Here is a 19,634-nt window from a genome sequence, read left to right as displayed (position 1 = left end):
CTACCAATATGTTGCTTATAGCTAAGTGAGAAGTACTTGTGCTAGTTAATAGTTAACATCATTGTTTTTTACTTCTTTTTACAACAGTCCATTTTTTGGGGTTTGCTCACTTATTCCTGTATGAAGAAATTGAGATAACTCATTAAGAAAAGAGAAAATTGTCTGAAGAGAGCCAGGCAGGACATTCATTAGAGCAGTAGTTTTCAATGGGGAGTGATTTGCCCCCCTCCCCTAGTGGCTATGTGGCTGTGTCTGGAAACATGGTTGTTAAAATTGGAGTAAGGTGGGGTTCTACTGGCATCTAGTGGGGTAATGGTGAGGAATGCTGCTAAATATCTTACAATGCACAGGAAAGCCTGTGTGCCCTATCCCTTCCTAAGAATTATCCAGGTCAAAATGTCAGTGTTGCTAAGGTTGAGACTCCCTGCTTTGGAAGCATTTTAAAGACTTGTGTCCAACAACAACAGAACACTTGTGTCCATGCTGAACACGTGAAGGCAAAGTTAGAAATTTAAAGCTGATGAAGTATGTCATACAGTTCTCTAAATATTTTTTTATTGATTGATTTTAGAGAGAGAAGAAGGGAGAGGAAGAGGAAGAGAGAAATAAACATTGATTTGTTTTTCCACCCACTCATGCATTCACTGGGAGATTCTTTTATGTGCCCAGGCATAGAACTGCAGCCCTGGCATATTACGACTGTCCATCCAACAGAGCCAGAGCCCTTATAGTTCTCTTTAATACAGGGAAAATGTATTTTAGGAGTGACACTTGTAGGGAGGTGATATGGTTTTGATTTACAGCTGGAGACCTGGGTTGTTTTTTGTTGTTTTTTTTTGGACAAAGACAGAGAGAGAGAGGGATAGATAGGGACAGACAGAAACGAAGAGAGATGAGAAACACCAGTTTTTTGTTGTGGCACTTTAGTTGTCATTGAATGCTTTGTCATATGTGCCTTGACCGTGGGGCTACAGCAGACCGAGTAACCCCTTGCTTAAGCCAGCGACCTGGGATCCAAGCTGGTGAGCTTTGCTCAAATAAGATGAGCCCGTGCTCAAGCTGGCGACCTCGGGATCTTGAACCTGGGTCCTCCGCATCCCAGTCTGACACTCTATCCACTGTTCCACCGCCTGGTCAGGCCACCTGTATTTTTTTTTAATTGATTTTTAGAGAGAGGCATCAATTTGCTGTTCCACTTATTTATGCACTCATTGGTTAATTCTTGTATATGCCCTGATGGAGATTACACTCACAACCTTAATGTATGGATGACACTAACCAACTGAGCTACCCAGCCAGGGCCAGACCTATAAATATTTGAACAGGAAAAACCTTGAAATATTGGAATCTTCTATTTATAAAGTATTCACAAGAAGCCCTAACTGGTTGGCTCAGCAGTAGAGTGTTGGCCTAGCGTGTGTAAGTCCCAGGTTCGATTCCCGGTTAGGGCACACAGGAGAAGTGCCCATCTGCTTCTCTACCCTTCTCCCTTCTCTTCTTCCTCTCTGTCTCTCTTACCCTCCCGCAGCCAAGGCTCCATTGGAGCAAAGTTGGCCCAGGCACTGAGGACAGCTCCATGGCCTCCACCTCTGGCAGCAACGGAGCCACGCCCCAGGTGGGCAGAGCATTGTCCCCTGGTGGGCATGCCGGGTGGATCCTGGTCCCGTGCATGCGTGAGTCTGTCTGACTGCCTCCCTGCTTATAACTGTGGAAAAATACAAAAAACAAAAACACCTAAAAGATATATCAATAAGGATATGAAATAATAATACAATAATAATAAAAGAATAAACTTCATACTCATAACTATAAACTTACTTTTGCCCACCCCTTTATAAAGTAGTGGAAAATAGGTCACGAGAGATAAAAGGGGCAGTCTCTAATGAATAACAACTTTAAAGAAAAACTTGTCAGCCCTGGCCAGTTGGCTCAGTGGTAGAGTGTCATCCTGGTTTTTTGGATGTCCCAAGTTCAATTCCTGGTCAGGGCACACAGGAGAAGCAACCATCTGCTTCTCCACCCTTGCTCCTTCCTCTCTTACTCTCTTCCCCTCCCACAGCCATAGCTGATTGGTTCGAGTGTGTTAGCCCTGGTGTCTCAGGATGGCTCCATGGAGCTTCCACCTCAGATGTTAAAAATACGTTGATTGCAAGCATCGGCCCAGATGGGCAGAGCATCAGCTCCAGATGGGTGGATCCCAGTGGGGCACATGTGGGCATCTGTCTATCTCCCCTCCTTCACTTGGAAAAGAAGAAGAAAAAGGAAAAACTCGTTAACCCCAATAAATTAAAAAAATTTTGTCAGCCTTTAAAAAACTAAATCGCCTGACCAGGCAGTGGCGCAGTGGATAAAGCGTCGGACTGGGATGCCGAGGACCCAAGTTTGAGACCTGGAGGTCGCCAATTTGAGTGCGGGCTCATCTGTTTTGAGCAAAGCTCACCAGCTCGGACCCAAGGTCGCTGGCTTGAGCAAGGGGTTACTCGGTCTGCTGAAGGCCTGCAGTCAAGGCACATATTAGAAAGCAATCAATGAACAACTAAGTTGTCGCAATGAAAAACTAATGATTGATGCTTCTCATCTCTCTCCGTTCCTGTCTGTTTGTCCCTTTCTATCCCTCTCTCTGACTCTCTCTGTCTCTGTAAAGAAAATAATAAATATAAACTCTTAAAAAAAAACACCCCAGGCCCTGGCCGGTTGGCTCAGCGGTAGAGCGTCGGCCTAGCGTGCGGAGGACCCGGGTTCGATTCCCGGCCAGGGCACACAGGAGAAGCGCACATTTGCTTCTCCACCCCTCCGCCGCGCTTTCCTCTCTGTCTCTCTCTTCCCCTCCCGCAGCCAAGGCTCCATTGGAGCAAAGATGGCCCGGGCACTGGGGATGGCTCCTTGGCTGCTGCCCCAGGTGCTAGAGTGGCTCTGGTCGCAACATGGCGACGCCCAGGATGGGCAGAGCATCGCCCCATGGTGGGCGTGCCGGGTGGATCCCGGTCGGGCGCATGCGGGAGTCTGTCTGACTGTCTCTCCCTGTTTCCAGCTTCAGAAAAATGAAAAAAACAAAACAAAACAAAAAAAACACCCCATAAATCTTGCCCTGGCTGGATAGCTTGGTTGGTTGGAGCATTGTCCAGATAGTGAAAGGTTGTGGGTTTGGTCCCTGGTTGGGGCACATGGAACAGATATATGTTCCCCTCTCTATCCTTTCCTCTCTAATAAATAAATTTCAAAAAACTTTAAATCTTTTGATTCAGTTATTTAATTTTTGAGAATTCTAAATAGTATTAATAAATTTGGTAAAAATCAAATTTATTTAAAAATCAGCTTTATGTACGAGATTTATTTGAAAAGATTGGAAATGAATGTTTATGGAGTGTCAAACCGAAAGCCCTGGTGGGTATAATGGAAATTAATAATAATAACATGGTAATTGTACAGTATCACCAGACAAGTTTCTCCTGGGATACAAATGAGTATTTTGTATTATATGGATCTTCCTTAATTTAGGGAAGGTGGGGGTCTCTCCAGACAGCCGCACAGTGGATAGAGCGTCATCCTGGGATGCTGAGGACCCAGGTTCGAAACCCTGAGGTTGCTGGCTTGAACCAAGGTCTCTGGTTCAAGCAAGGGGTTACTGGCTCAGCTGGAGTCGAGTCTCCCCCCACCCCCCCAACAAGGCATGTATAAGAAAGCAATCAATGAACAACTGAAGTGCTGCAACCATGAGTTGATGCTTCTCATCTCTCTTCCTTCCTGTCTCCTTTGGTAAAAAAATAAAAATTAGGGAAGGTGGGTAAGTGAATATATAGTTTCAACTTCTTTTAAGTCTGTCTTTGAATAAGGTAGCCAGAATAATATGGACAGGTGGAGTAATGATGGAATATATTGAAAGCATTCTAGAGATAACATGAGTTTCTCTAACCTTTCACTTCACCTGGCAGTGTGGTATTTACTGAGTTTGACCAGTAAGAAAAATCCCTTGGGAGAGAAGCCTCCAACTGAGCATTCTAATAGGATGGAAGCTTCATTTTAAATTAGATTACTAGTTTAGAATGAGATTTAGGATTGTTGCTGGGAGCAGAGTATAATAACATTTACAAAGAATAACTTGTAAACTGTTTTCACAAACCCTAATTTTTATAGCAAGCCTGTGAGTTAGATATTACTGTTTGCATTTGACAGATGAGAAAACTGAGGCTTGTTAAGGTGCTCATGATCACTTAGTTGATAAGTGACAGCCAGGATTCAAATCTGATTTTCTAGTTTGACCTGCTTGAATATGAAGATTACTTGTATTCAGATACGAAACTTAATTGCATTTAATGTTCCCTCCCCTCCTTTTTTAGTCCATAGAAACAGAATCAGCAATAATTAACTTTAAGAGCTATCACCATTATCAACACCATATCACCCATATTTCCTTTTCTTGAAATTTACAATGAAGAGTTCATCATTTCATCAGTTAACACTGGGTTTAGTACTACAGGAAGAGTGCCATAGAATCAGAGCGCCAGCCCTCCTTTTTCTATTAATCCCTAGTGTCTACTTGGCATGTACATTTTTTTTTCATTATCTAATAGATGGGCTGGTTAGTGGGGAAGTGAGAGGATTAGACATTGAGTAGAGTTATGTATGTAGATTCAGTCGAGATATGTTAGCCTAGTAACAGTGCAGACAAAGATGTGAAAGAAGTGTTCCAGTAATTGACCAGGATTTAGGACTGGGATCTCACACAAGATCCTTGGACCTTAAAGTTGAAAAAGGTGGGAGGTGTAGAAATAGAACAGTACTATTAAAAAAAAATGTACATTATTACTAGGGAAACTTGAATATTAGCCAGTTGTCTGCTTTGGACTCTACCAAAGATCTGCTTACTGTGAGATTATGTTATAACAATTTTACTTTTTAACCTCAAGTGTTCATTGAAGATAACGTAACTTTGTTACTCTCTTCCCAATTTTGTAATGGTTTACTTCATAACACTTCCTGGGAGTTCCAAGAAAGATATGTTTTGCTGTAATTCCTCTAATTTTAACAGACTTTTTGCTCCTGACCCTTATGTGGAATATTGGGGTTGATAAAATAATAAAGGGTTGGAATAATGTTTGCTCTATGCCTACTATGTCATGCTTTATATTTTATTTAAATTTATTTGATTTTAGAAAGAGAGGAAGGGAGAGAGAGAAAGACAGAAACAATTTGTTCTTGTTATTTGTCCTGATCCAGGATCCAACCGGAAACCTTTGGACAGTGCTCCAACCAACCAAGCAGTCCCGCCAGAACTATACTGCTCAAAAAAATTAGGGGATATTTTATTGCTTCATATGAACTCCTAATCCTAGGGACATCCTAGTATTATTATCCCCATTTTATATATGAGAATAACTGAGGCTAGATATATCATACAGTCTAGTTAGGGAGTTAAAACACGCACCCACATAAGTTTAACATGAAACAAAATAAATGTTTACAATGTCAAAGTCGAGAGTGAGTGGTAACGATGGTCCCGTGAAGCACAAACCAGCGTTTGCAGGACCACAGGCAGAACAGCGTGTGTCTGCGTATACAAATAAACTTTCCAGGGTGGCCACATACTTGCGTCCCTAGTTGTGAACCCCTGGGTGCCGATGCACTAAGGATTCCTATGTATGATGCGAAGAGGAAGGTGGACCTGGACTTTCCAGGTAGAAAGCCGCATCTGCGCGCCCTCCGGTGCTCTTCATTGAAAGAAGTTGGCTGGGGGAGGGGGCTTGCCCTGCGGCTGCGTCCTGCTCCCGGAGCCCTCCCCTCCCAGCCTCTGCTGCCTCTAAACCGCGGAGAGCGGAGCGTGCATGTTGAGATTCCTCGGCGGGCCTGGCAGCGGTTGCTGGGCATGCTCAGTGGGCAGGACCCGTTAGAGTGGCGAGTAAGGAAGCGTTGGCTCTTCTCCGGGTCTGTCTTCCCCGGTTCAGGCCCCGGCCCTGGGCTTTTGTGTGCGCAGAGCTGCAGCAGCCACTGCCTCCTCGCTGGGCCGCCCGACCCCAGATGCCGTCTGGCCTGTCCGGTTTCCGCCTTTAACCTCGCCGCGCGGCCGGAGGAGGGGCGGGGCGGGGCCGGCAGGCCGGCGGCCGGGCGGGCAGGAGGGCCCTGCCCGGGGTGGGGGTGGGTGCCGGGCGTCCCACTGGGGGTGGGGGGAGGGGGCGGGCGCGGAGTCACGGGGGTGGGGTCACCGGCGGTGGCTCCGGGAGGCTAGCTGGGAGGGGAGGGGGCCGTGGGGGCGGCTCGGCGGAACCAGCCCCGGGCTGGGGAGCAGCGGCGACTCCGGGGGCCGGGGCCAGGGCTTTCCGGGCTCCGGTGAAGCCGCCGCGGGCCCCATCTTCCGGCGGTCGCCGGAGTTTGTGGTGATTGTTGCTGCCACCGCCCCGGCTGCCATCTCCTCCTCCTCCTGGGCCGCCGCCGCCTCCTCCTCTTCCTCCTCCTCCTGGGCCGGGCTGATCCCCTCCCCGCCGCCGCCTCCTCCTGGGCTGGGCCCGCGGTGTCTCGTCCCCTTGCGGAGCCGCTCCTGCCGCCGCCGCCGCCGCCTCCTCCTCATTCATCCTCGTGCACCATAGGCGGCACAGGCACCAAGATGTCCAACCGAGTGGTCTGCCGGGAAGCCAGTCACGCCGGGAGCTGGTACACAGCCTCAGGTAGGGCCCCAGGCCGGCCGGCCCGCCCGCCGCCACTGCCGCCTGGCCGCGCGCCCGACCGGCCGAGGTCGGCGGCCCTGCCCCGCGCGGTGGCGGCGGGAGGGACCGGAGCGCGGACGGCCTCTGGCCGCGGACCGCGTGGGGAGGGAGCGGACCCAGGCCGGCCTCGCCGCCTCCCCCCACCCGGGCGGCATCCCGCCGGGCAGCCCGGGGCCGGCCGCCCTCGCGCTCACCCTGGAGTTGGGCGAGAGGGAGAGTTGCCGCCCCGGCCGCCTGCGCCGTCCCTCGGGACCGGGCTCGAGGAAAGAATGTGCTCCCGGACCCGCGGCTACTGTCGCCTCCCCCGCCGCCCAGGAAGCGGCGGCCGAGTGCTGCCGCCCCCGGCAGGACGGTGTGCCGGGCGCCCGAGCCTCGCTCCTGCACCCGGGCCGGGCGACCCTCCGGCCTCTGGCCCTGGGACGCACGCACTCGCGTCCCCTTCCTTGCCGAGACCTGGGAGTTCCCGGAGTCTCTGCACACCCGGTCCTACTCGCCGTCCGTAGAGAGGAAGTGTCCCTGTCCCCTGTCAGTGTAGAGAGAGCAGCATTTTCCCCTCCCCTTTAAGGTGCTCAGCTGTCCGGAACGGAGTGAAGGGGAGTACTTTCCCACGTTGCCAAACTGGAGACAAGGTCTCCGCGTGTGAGACCTGGGAGAGGAGGGCCTCTGCTGGGATTTGTAGCTCTGTGGGTTGGGGGTAGGGCAGAAGTATTGCTAGGCAGAGGCTCAGGGTGGCCTCCCAGATCTTTTGTCAGTGTTTGCATTGTTACTGTCATTCACGGAAGGGGCAGCTGAAGGTGGCATCAGCACTTTTCCTGAGCAACCTCACCAGTCTCTACTCACTCAACACCGAGCAGGTGCTGGAACTACCTAACGAATTAGCTTAGATTTTGAGCTAATTTAGTCTTCTATCTACACTGTCTAAAACCATTTTTCAGCTCTTTAAAAACGTGTAGGGACTTTGCCTTTAATAAAGCTCTTCTTAGGATGATTGTTTTCTGGGATTACTTTCAGGAGTCACATTTCCATTAACAAAGTTCCACTGTGATTCCTAATAGTTTTAAGTCATTTGGTATTGGCTTATCAATAACTAGACCTAATTTTAATATGAATCAGCATATGGTTTCCTTTGCAAATAGTTGGATAAGAAAAAAAAGACTTAGAAGAAAATTCATTTCTCTGAGGTTGCTAAACTAGCTCATTAAATACACGCACTTTACTGACTCACTGAAGATGTTCAGTGTTAAGAAGACACAAAAGAATCTTGATGACTGGATTGGCAAGCCTAACAGGTAGCTACAGTTTTGTATTAACTAAATGACATTTAATGGTTACATTGGCTTTCCTTCATGGTCCTAGAGTACTTCATAACAATCACTTCTCACAACTTTAGAATGTCAGTTAGGCTTGTTTTGTTCACCATATGGGATGTGCACAAGACTGTATGTACTAAGCCAGTGGCAGAACAGGAATTGAGAAGTGGGAGTCCCTGTTTCCTGGGTTTGTCCTCCAATTAATGTATTGTTAATATTCAATTTATCAGTGAATAATAGTATTTTCAGCGTTATAAATTACTAAACTTTCTTCAATGTGTTTTGAAGAGTTAAAAAGTTTCATTATTCACTTTCATGGCCATCTTTTGGTTAATTTATTTTGCTTTTGTTTTTTTATACCTTTCTATAAATGTTTTAAACTTTTTTGTACTTGATATTGAAATGTAGGCAAGTGATTCTGGAGGAATTTCTATAGATTCTTGAACATTCTTTGTATAGTAAAATAAGTCATAGTTCACACTTCAGACTTGGAAAAGACTTTTTCAGTAATCAATCTCAAGTAAGAGGAAGAATCCATTAATCTAGCTCAAAACATTCTGTTGTTATAGCTACTTATCAATAGTGAACTAAAATGGACTATTTTCTTAAAATTGTAAAATATATTTTCTTCCCTAATTTCTGAATGAGTTCAACAATACCATTTTGGTGATGTGAATTGTGGCAGAGGACTTCATTGTTAAAAAATTCAGATCATGTGTGACTTTTGTGTATGTGTATGTATGTATGCGTGTGTGAGACTTTGAATTTGAATACTAAGGGTGAATTTAAAACAATTTAATTGTAAAATTTTATTTTGTATTTTAAAAATAAGTAAAAATATAGGTAAGTAAACTTTGACTTGGCCTAGTAATGTCTATATTTAATATTATCCCAGTGTACCTATATTGATAACATTTATCATTGGAAAAATTCTTGTATTATTATGGTTTCCATTGTAAACTAGTCCCAAAAACATGTAATAGAAGAGTAATGTACTTGTGGATTGTTATTCTGTGGTTCCTGTGGCATTCAAATTGTGTGTATGGAGTTAAAGTGTTCAATTACTGATATAAGGTAAAAGTGAAATCACCTGTGTCTCAGTTAATAGCTAGTTTAGAAAAAAGTGTGTGTATATACATATATAACATATATGTAAAATATATAATACATGTATAATATATGTATAACATATATTACATACATATACACCTCTATCTTCATTTTTATTTACCCCTTGTTATATGCTAGATCTATTGGTAGAAGTACAATTTTTTCCCTGCCCTCAAGGAATATACAATTTATTCGAAGTAAGCAATATCTCAAGACAGCAAGTAAATATCAGAATAATTGAGACAGAGCTTCTAGGAGTTGTGATGAGGGTGAAATTACTTCAGTGTAGGATTTGAATTGTGCTTTGAAGGAAGGGTGTTTGTGTAGGTTTGGAAAGGAGGAAACAACATGGGGAAACACCACAAAGATACAGAGGCAGGGAAATAGAAGTAGGTCACGTTAGTAAGAATGGAAGGTTCTCAGAGGGGTGTAGTTCATCTGCCTGGTTGGAGCTAGACTATAGATGTCTATGAATGCTATGCATCATAGAGATTTAACTTATTCAGTAGGCAGTCAGGACCAGTGGAGAAATTTGTGAGCAGGGGACTAATAATTCGAATAGCATTTTAGGAAAATTAATCTCATAGGAAGGTTAATCCTTACTTCTTTATGGATGTACAGCAGGGATCAGCAAACTAACTGCACTCACAAATCCAGCCTGCTGCCTTAAAAAAAAAAAAGTCCACTAGCTAAGAATGGTTTTTAATTTTTAAAAGGTTTAAAATAACAAAAGCCAGGGAGTGTGATAGAGACCATATGTGGCCCATAAAGCCTAAAACCTTTTCTGTTTGGTCCTTTACAGAAAAAAATTTACCAACCCCGAGTATAGGTTGGTGATCTGTAGACCAGCAGCATAATGTGTCTGTACTCTATATTTTCTCCAGGTTTGCTTTCATTTCATTACTTTAGGCCCTTTTATCTCCTGCAGAACAGTTATAACTGGTCCCTAACTGGCCTTCTTCCTGTCAGCCTTATCCCCCTTAACTCCATCTTCTGCATTGCTCCCTGAATAATCTATCTGACCACATAATGTCTTTACATAAACCTCACTGTCCCTTCGAGCCAGTTGGTTAAGGTCTAATAACTGCTTTCGTGACTTGGCATCTTCCTATCTCTTTGGCCACTTCCCCCCACCCATCCCATCCTATCCCGTTTCTTGCCTCTATTACCCTTAAGCAACATTTAGCAGCTGTTCATTGTTTCTTTAAATACGCTGTACTTTTACCATGCTGTTCCCTTTGTTGGAATGCACTTTGTCAGGATAACTCCTACTCACCTTCAAAGACTCAGGTGTTGCTCTGGCGGGTAGGTCAGAGCATCATCCCAATACACCAAGATTGTGGGTTTGATCCTCACTCAAGACACATACAAGAATCAACCAATAAATGCATAAATAAGTCGAAAAAATTGATGTTTTCTCTCTCCCTCACCCATCCTCTCTTTCTCTAGGAAGCCTATTCTGATGTCTTGCTTCCCCCAGACTGTTTTGATGTTCCTTTGTGCTCCTATAATATCCTGTGCTTATCGCTATATATTTACTTTGCAATTTGTGTATGTGGTCTTCTATATGATTATAAGTTTAAGCCAGGGATCATATCTTCTTCATTTTTTTATACCCTAAGTACTTGGCACAGGTTTTATACATAGTACTTATTCAATAAGTATTTGAATAAATGAATATTAGAGTGTGTGGCTGTAGTAGATATGGAGAGATACTGATGCTTAAATCCTGAAGAGCAGTGGAGTGATACAGGACTGTTTCAGTTAAGTCTCTGACCATAGTGTTGGTGAAGAATCTTGGAGATGAGAAAGGATTAGAAATCCTGATCCACAGTTGGGGACCTCATTTAATGTAAGATTTTAAAAGAAGTGTAACATATATTGATGACCATTTTTTTTTTCACAAAATAAGCATATTCACATAATCGATACCTAGCTCAAGATAATATCGGTATGGCAATTCTCATCTCCTCACCCATGTGTTCCTTGAATTCTAACACTAGATAACTGTTGCCTGTTTTTGAACTATATATAAATAGAATCCTGTACTAATATGTCTTATTTGAGCTTCTTTTGCTCAATGTTACAATTGAGATTAATCCATGTCGTATTATAGTAAGCATTCTCAGTGTGTGAATGTACCATTCTCTGTTGTGTGAATATACCAGTTTGTCCATTCTACTGTCTGTAATGGACATTTGGGTTGTTTATAGTTTTGCTGCTATGAACATTTTGAACATTTTTGTAAATTTTTTACCTGGTGAACATGCATTTTGTTGTGTATGTATCTTAAGTGGGTTTATTAGGTCATGGTTATGGTTACAGGATATGTTCATTTTTAGTAGATTTTGTTAAAGTTTTGCAAAGTGGTTTTACAAATTTGTACTCCCACTAGCAGTGTATGAGATTGCCAGTTTTTCTACATCTTTGTCAACTCTTGGTGTTGTCAGTCTTTTTTATTTTTAGTTATTCTGGAAGGCTGTGTGGTATTATTGCACTGTAGTTTTAATTTACCTGGTTACTAATGAAGTTGAGCATGTTTTCATATTAGGGACACCGTGTTTATTGGCCATTTGGATTTCTGCTTTTGAAGTGTAAAGTGTTTTGTCCTTTTTAAATTATGCTGTTTACTTCTTTTCATACTGATTTGTAATTCTTTATGTATTCTGGATACAATCTTGTTAGATATATGTGTTGCAAGTATCTTTTACTTTGTAGTTGTTCTTTCAGGATCTTGGTGTCTTGGTGAATCAAAATTACTGATTTTAACCATGGCTGAATAGCTCAGTTTGTTAGAGCCTTGACCCGATATGCAATGGTTGTGGGTTTCAATCCCTGGTCAGGGCACATACAGGAACAGATCGATGTTTCTATCTCTCTCTTCCTTTCTCTCTCTCTAAAATCAATTAAAAAATTCTTGATTTTAAAGAAGTCCAGTTTATTAATTGGTAATTGCTTTTTTGTTTCCATTTATAAAAGCTTTACCTACCTCAATGTCATGAAGTTACTTTCTTATGTTTTCTTTTAAAAGCTTTATATTATTTTTAAGAAAAGATCTTATTTGCTGATTTTACAGAGAAAGGGGGAAACAAGAAGTATGGACTCATAGTTGCTTCACTTTAGTTATACCTTGCCTGCATGTCGTATGTGCCTTGACTGGGCAAGCCCAAAGTCTCAAACTGGCAACCTCAGCATTCCAGGTCAATGCTCCATCCACTGCACCACCACAGGCCAGGCAAAAGCTTTATGTTTATTTTTATTTTTTTTACAGAGACAGAGTCAGAGAGAGGGATAGATAGGGGCAGACAGACAGGAACGGAGAGAGATGAGAAGCATCAATCATTAGTTTTTCATTGAAATGCCATAGTTGTTCATTGATTGCTTTCTCATATATACCTTAACTGTGGGCCTTCAGCAGACCAAGTAACTCCTTGGTCAAGCCAGCGACCTTGGGTCCAAGCTGGTGAGCTTTGCTCAAACCAGAGAGCCTGTGCTCAAGCTGGTGACCTTGGGGTCTTGAACCTGGGTCCTCTGCATTCCAGTCCAACGCTCTATCCACTGCACCACCGCCTGGTTAGGGAAAAAGCTTTATTTTTTTAACCTTTCATATTAGGTAAATAATTTGTCTGGTTGATAGCTGTGTCTGAAGTAGTGGCACATTAAATAGGTTTGTTTGTTGAAGTAAACATACATGTACTTGCTTTGGCAGCACATACACTGAAGTAAACGTACATCTGCAAAAAGCATACAAATTGAGTGTATGCTTTAATGAATATTCACAAATTTAACATATGTAACCAGACCCTAGATCAAGAAATAGAACCTTTTCAGTATCTCAGAGGGATCCCTTACATTTTAATATTTTCTGAAATTGGTATGCTTTATATCTAAGTGTATATTTAACGTGGGAAGGATATCCCCCCCACCCCCGGAAAATGTGGGTTATTTATTTATTTATTTATTTTATTTCTGAAGCTGGAAACGGGGAGAGACAGTCAGACAGACTCCCGCATGTGCCCGACTGGGATCCACCTGGCACGCCCACCAGGGACAACGCTCTGCCCACCAGGGGGCGATGCTCTGCCACGACCAGAGCCACTCTAGCGCCTGGGGCAAAGGCCAAGGAGCCATCCCAGCGCCCGGGCCATCTGCTCCAATGGAGCCTTGGCTGCGGGAGGGGAAGAGAGAGTCAGAGAGGAAGGGGGGGAAGGTGGAGAAGCAAATGGGCACTTCTCCTATGTGCCCTGGCCGGGAATCGAACCCGGGTCCCCCGCACGCCAGGCCGACGCTCTACTGCTGAGCCAACCGGCCAGGGCCCGGAAAATGTTTTTTATATTTATGGTGCATCTTACAATTGCTGGTGTCTTAGAATTGAGGAATGGGGAAATATATCAAAGTCCAATGATTTGAAAAAGCATTTTTTTTTTTTTTTTTTTTTTTTTTTTTTTTTTTTACAGAGGCAGAGATAGACAGGGACAGACAGACAGGAACAGAGAGAGATGAGAAGCATCAATCATCAGTTTCTCGTTGTGCGTTGCGACTTCTTAGTTGTTCATTGATTGCTTTCTCACATGTGCCTTGACCGTGGGCCTTCAGCAGACCGAGTAACCCCTTGCTGGAGCCAGCGACCTTGGGTCCAAGCTGGCGAGCTCTTCGCTCAAGCCAGATGAGCCCGCGCGGGACCTCGGAGTCTCGAACCTGGGTACTTCCGCATCCCAGTCCGACGCTCTATCCACTGCGCCACCGCCTGGTCAGGCGAAAAAGCATTCTTGATGTATTTATATGATATATGTCTAATTCCAGTTTTACTTTTTAAGTTTTTATTCATTATGTCATTTCTAAACATTTAATACAGTTTTATCAGGAATCTAAAGTTGGAAAACCATGACACTTATTTTTTGGGCATGTACTTGAGTTTTAGAGTGTCAAAATATATATGGTGTTTGAGAAATCAAAAGACTGACTAAGAATTACTCTCCTTTGAAGAGAAAAGACTATATATATAATATATAGTTTTGAAATAAACTTTCTGGGGTTACTAAATATGGCGCTCTGTGTGCTGATTTTTCTTTGCATCTCATTTTACCTTAGAGAAAGGCAAAGATAGAACAAATTTAATAGGAAAACTGTTGAGATTATTGCTTGATTGCCTCTAGCTCTTTCTTACTTTCCTTCTTGTCCTTTCACATGCAATTTCCTCGCAAAATCATTTTTCCTGTCTCTGGGGTGTAGTTTATATTATCTGCATTTGCTTGAGTTTTTTTCCATCTGAAAGAACAAGTAGACAACAAATAAAAACGTATTTTGCCGACCAGGCAGTGGCACAGTAGATCAGACTGGGACTCAGGACCCAGGTTTGAAACCCCGAGGTCGCCAACTTGAGCACAGGCTCATCTGATTTGAGCGAGGCTCACCAGCTTGAGCCCAAGGTGGCTGGCTCGAGCAAGGGGTCACTTGATTTGCTGTAACCCCTGGTCAAGGCACATATGAGAAAGCAAACAATGAACAACTAAGGTGCCGCAATGAAGAATTGATGATTCTCATCTCTCTCCCTTTCTGTCTGTCCATCCCTATCTGTCCCTCTTTCTGTCTCTGTCACACACACACAAAAATGTTGTATTTCATAGGTACATTACATCTGTGTATATATAATCTTTAATCTTCAAAAGGATGCTACAAGGTTGGTATTATATCTATTTATGAATGTGGAAACAATGACTCAGAGTGGTTGAGTAACTTGTTTAAGGTACAGTAAGTGGAAGAGCCAGTCTGACTCCAAAGCTGGAGTTTAGTGTTAGGGGCAGGGGGGTATGGTGAAATATGCTGCTCCAAACATGAACTTTTCTGTTCTATTTCAGGTTTTTCTATATTATAGTATAGGCATTTAACTCATACTTGTGTATCATTTATAGTTTATAAAGCATATTTTTATACATTTTTTATTTTCACAATAATATTGAGATTAGGTGCAGGATAGGTAAGGCCGGCTGGTCTTTAATTCACTTCTACCTTGGTATTTATTGAAAAACTAGAATGAGGCTAAATTTCCTGAGTCATACCCTTGGTAAATGGTGGACCTGGGATTTGAACCTAGGCCTTCCAGCTGAAGCCTTCTCTGATCTTTTTATTTATAGTAATGCCAAGAGTAAGTAAAAAGTTGAACTATTTGGAATCAGTAAGCTATAAATGTCAAGTAAGTAAGTATCATAGATTATAAAATAATAAAACTGTAATTATAAAAACATTTATGAATTTGGAATATTACTCATATGCTATAAATAGTGACAAAAGAATTGGTGTATTTTAATTAGATTAGTCCCAGAATTTGTATTTGGCATAACACTTCTGGAGCGGCTTTATTTAATATTCAGTGATTCAATATTGAACAGATTCTATGTGAAAGGTACTGCTCTAGGGACTAGGAGTGTCGCAGGAGGTGAAACAAACAAAAATCCCTAGAGATTATAATCTAGTTGGAGGGGACAGGCAATAAATAAGGTAAATTAGTAAACTAGGTAGTATGTTTGATAGAGGAAAGTGCTATAGAGAATTATAAAGCAAAGGAGAACCAGCACATTAGCAATGTTAAAGGATGAGAGAAGTTTGCAATTTTAAATCCTATGGAAAGGGAAGACTTCACTGAGATGACATTTGAGTGAAGACTTTAGTTAGGTGAAAAAAAGACTTTAGGTAGGTGAAAAGAACATGCTTGCATTCTATATAATTCTAAGGGCTAGACAATTTTAGGCTTAGGGACACAGCAAGTTCCAAGGTCCTGAGACTAGAGTAGACCCACAATATTTGACAAACTCAAGTAGGCCATTGAAGCTGGAATGAAGTGACTTGGGGCAAAGTAGTCTGATATGAAGTTAAGAGGTAAATGCCTGGAGCAGAGGCACAAAGATGTGGTCACTTGAAGATCGTTGTAAGGATTTTTACTTGAGTAAGATAGCTGTTGGAAGGTTTTGAGCACTTCATGACATGATCTAATTTAGGCTTACTATAATCACTTGGCTGCTATGTTGAGCGTATATAGTTGGGGAATGGTGAAGGCAGTGGCAAGGGCAGTTCCAGAGAGACCAGTTTAAAAAAAAGCAGTAATCCAAGTGAGAGATGATGATGGCTTAGACTGAGTCATGGCAGTGGGGGTGGGTAACAAGTGGTTGGTTACTGGATATATTTTCAAGGTAGAGCTGAAAGGACTTGCTGACAAACTTGACGTGGGGTGTGAGAGAGTGGAGGAGTCTTGGATATCTCTTAAATTTTATCTTTATCTCTGAACAATTGCAATAATGGAATTGATATTATCTGAGGGGAGATTTAAGAGAAACACATTTGGAGGGGGAAGGTTAGGAGCTCAATTTCGTTTTTTCTTATGTTTGCGATGTTTACTGTATAGTCAACTGTATGTATGAATAAGGAGTTTAGGGGAAAGGCCTAGACAGGAGATGTAAAATTGAATTATCATCATATAGATGATATATTTAAAGCCAAGTATGTGGATAAAATCACTGTAGAAATGAGAGGAGCTAGAAAAAAAAGGTTCAGCAACTGGGCCTTCAAATGTTTCCAACTTGAAGAGGTTGGGGAAGTAAGGGTAATCATGTGAGGAAGACAGATAAAGCATCTCATGGGTAAGAGAATGAGATGTCCTGGAATTCAAGAGAAGAAAATGCTTTAACGCACCTCAATACGATATATAGGTTTGCCTGGCATTTTTTCTCTGATAAACACATTTATATCTGGTCTTAGCCATCTCTCATGTTAGGGCCAAAGGTGCCTAACCAGTTGCTTAGTTTCCATTCTATTCTTTACATAGTAGCCTGAAAGATTCTTTAGCAATGTAAATAAGGTAATATCCTTTTTTCAAAAACTTCCCATTATACTTAGAATTACATTCAAAATTATTACCAAGGCTTAGAAGGTCTTACATGCTCTGACTTCTGTTTAACTTTCTGATTTCATCTCCTACTTCCTACCCTTTACCTTAGGCTGTTCCTGTCATTCTGGCCCCCTTGCTGTTCTCCAAATGTCAAACCTATTCCTGCTTTAGGACTTTTATGAATACTTATAAGATTGACTAATCCTGGATGGGTAATTAAGAAAGGATATTTTTATTGAGTCCCTTGTTTTGTTAGTCATGATTAGGAGGAGAAATAGGAAGAAGTGTTGAAAATGGGTGGCATAACTTTTACCAAGTGTTTTGAGAAACAGAAGCCTTTTGAGAGAAGCCTTTGCGAAAAGGGTTTATGGTCAAGTAAGTTCAGGAAATGTTGAATCTGGTTTTCTCCCTTGGATTGAGACAATTAACAGTAGACTTGTTCATGGCTCTTACACGGTCTGTCTTGGTGAGTGTTCCATGTTCGTTTGAAAATAGAGTAATGTATGTTTTCTGTAGTTGTGGGGTGAAATGCTCTCTAAATGTTAATTAGGTTGTGTTACTGTATTTAAATCTCTTACATTCCTATTGATTTTTTGTTTAATATTTGTCAGTTCCTGAGAGCAGTGTTGAAATTTCTGAGTATAACTCTGGAATTTTTTTTCTTTAGTTTTTATTGATTTGTTGTTTCTTGTATTTTGAATGTCTGTTATTTGATGTGCATGTTTGGGATTATGTTTTTTTTTATGAATTGATTATCATTATGTATGCACCTCTTTATTTCTAGTGATATTTCTTGTTCTGAAGTGCTTTTTGTTTAATATTAATAAAGCCAATCCAGCTTTCATATGGTAAATACTTTTTCATCTGTGTCAGTGGTCACTGAGAACACTTCTGGTTTGATCATTTATTAGAAGGACTCAGAAAATTCAGAGAAGCTGTTGTACTGGTAAAGAAATAAGCCATATCTTAAAATCAGGAAAAGGAAAAGGTGCATACATTGGAGTCCCAAGAGAAACCATGTGTGAACATGCAGGTGTCTTCTCTCAGTGGAGTTGTTTCAACAGTGCTGATCTGTCAGTGATATTTGACAATAAGTATGAAGAATTGCCAACTAGGGAAGCTCACCTAGCCTTGGTTTCCAGGGTTTTCCTGGGAGGTCATTCATGTCAGCATGGAGCAGCACCTTAACTACTCAGTCTCTAGCCCTCCTCTCTCCTGCAGAGGCCATACTGATACAGTGTGACCCAGGAGATAGAGTGTGGTACAAGGAGAACAAAAACAGTTCACAGTAAATCACATTGTTAGCATAAACTATTTGCAAAACTCCAGAGATACAAAGACACATTTGTGTGGTAAAATGTATGTAACATAAAATTTACTATTTTACCAGTTTCTAAATACATTTCTGTGGCATTGAGTACATTCATATTATTTGCAACCATCACCAGTATCAATCTTTAGAGAATTTTCATCTTTAAATGTTTTCTTTTATTAAAAATTTATTTATTTTTTGTATTTTTCTGAAGTGAGAAGCAGGGAGGCAGAGAGACAGACTCCGTATGCTCCCAACTGGGATCCACCTGGCATGCCCACTAGGGGGCAATGCTCTTCCCATCTGGAGTGTTGCTACATTGCAACCCGAGCCATTCTAGCGCCTGAGGCAGAGGCCATGGAGCCACCCTCAGTGCCTGGGCCAACTTTTGCTCCAATGGAAAGGGGAAGAGAGAGAGAGAGAGAGAGAGAGAGAGAGAGAAAGAGAAAGAAAGGAGGGGGGAAGAGTGGAGAAGCAGATGGGCGCTTCTCCTGTGTGCCCTGGCTGGGAATCGAACCTGGGTCGACGCCCTACCACTGAGCCAACAGGCCAGGGCTAAACGTTTTTATCATTAAACATTAACGTGCCAGTTGACTCCTCCATGAGTCCATTCCAACCACCATTCATTCCACTTTCTTTAGCTATGAATTTGCCTACTCTTGATGACTCATATAAAGGGATCCATACAATATTTCTCTTTTTATGTTTGGCTTATTTCACATAATGTGTTTTCAAGCAGGATGCATGTTGTAGACTGTATCAGAATTTCATTTCTTTTGTTAAGGGTGAATAATATTCATTATATGTATATACCATCTTTTATTTATTATTTCATCTCTTGATGGACATTTGGGTTGTTTCCACCTTTTGACTTTAGTGATTAATACTGATGTGACCATTGGTGTACAAGTATCTGCTTGTGTCCTTACCTTTAATTCTTTTGGGTATTTATCTAGGAAGGAATTGTTGGGTCATATGGTAATTCTATGTTTAGCTTTTTGAGGAACCACCCAAATGATTGCTGCAGCAGCATTTTACATTTCTACCATTGAGACATGATGAGGGTTCCCCTTTCTTCACATCCTTGAGAACATTTATTTTGATAATAGCCATTCTGAGTTGAAATTTTATCACTATGGTTTTGATTTGCATTTCTCTAATGACTAATGATGTTGAACATCTTTTCATATGCTTATTGGCCATTAGTATATCATCACTGAGAAATGTCTATTCAGATCCCTTGTCCATTTTTGAATTGGGTTGTAAGAATTTTTTTTTTAATTATTTTTATTTTATTTATTCATTTTTAGAGAGGAGAGAGA

At 42.1% G+C, this 19,634-nt stretch overlaps 1 protein-coding gene across 2 annotated transcripts in view; it reads left to right on the top strand.

Moving 5' to 3' along the window:
* Nucleotides 1-6,331: 6,331 nt before the first annotated feature.
* MEMO1 (mediator of cell motility 1) overlaps nucleotides 6,332-19,634 on the top strand; it is a 139,319-nt gene continuing 126,016 nt past the window's right edge. Inside the window, exon 1 of one of the 2 annotated variants that reach the window (XM_066266849.1) lies at nucleotides 6,332-6,659. In XM_066266849.1, coding sequence (XP_066122946.1) covers nucleotides 6,599-6,659 — 61 coding nt within the window. In that variant the 5' untranslated portion in view covers nucleotides 6,332-6,598. The remainder of the gene's footprint in view (nucleotides 6,660-19,634) is intronic. The other variant, XM_066266848.1, reaches the window with a different exon arrangement.

This window comes from Saccopteryx bilineata, chromosome 3, assembly GCF_036850765.1.
Source record: "Saccopteryx bilineata isolate mSacBil1 chromosome 3, mSacBil1_pri_phased_curated, whole genome shotgun sequence".
NCBI lineage: Eukaryota > Metazoa > Chordata > Mammalia > Chiroptera > Emballonuridae > Saccopteryx > Saccopteryx bilineata.
Note: the sequence above shows the minus strand (reverse complement) of the source record. Positions and strands in the feature narration are given on the sequence as shown.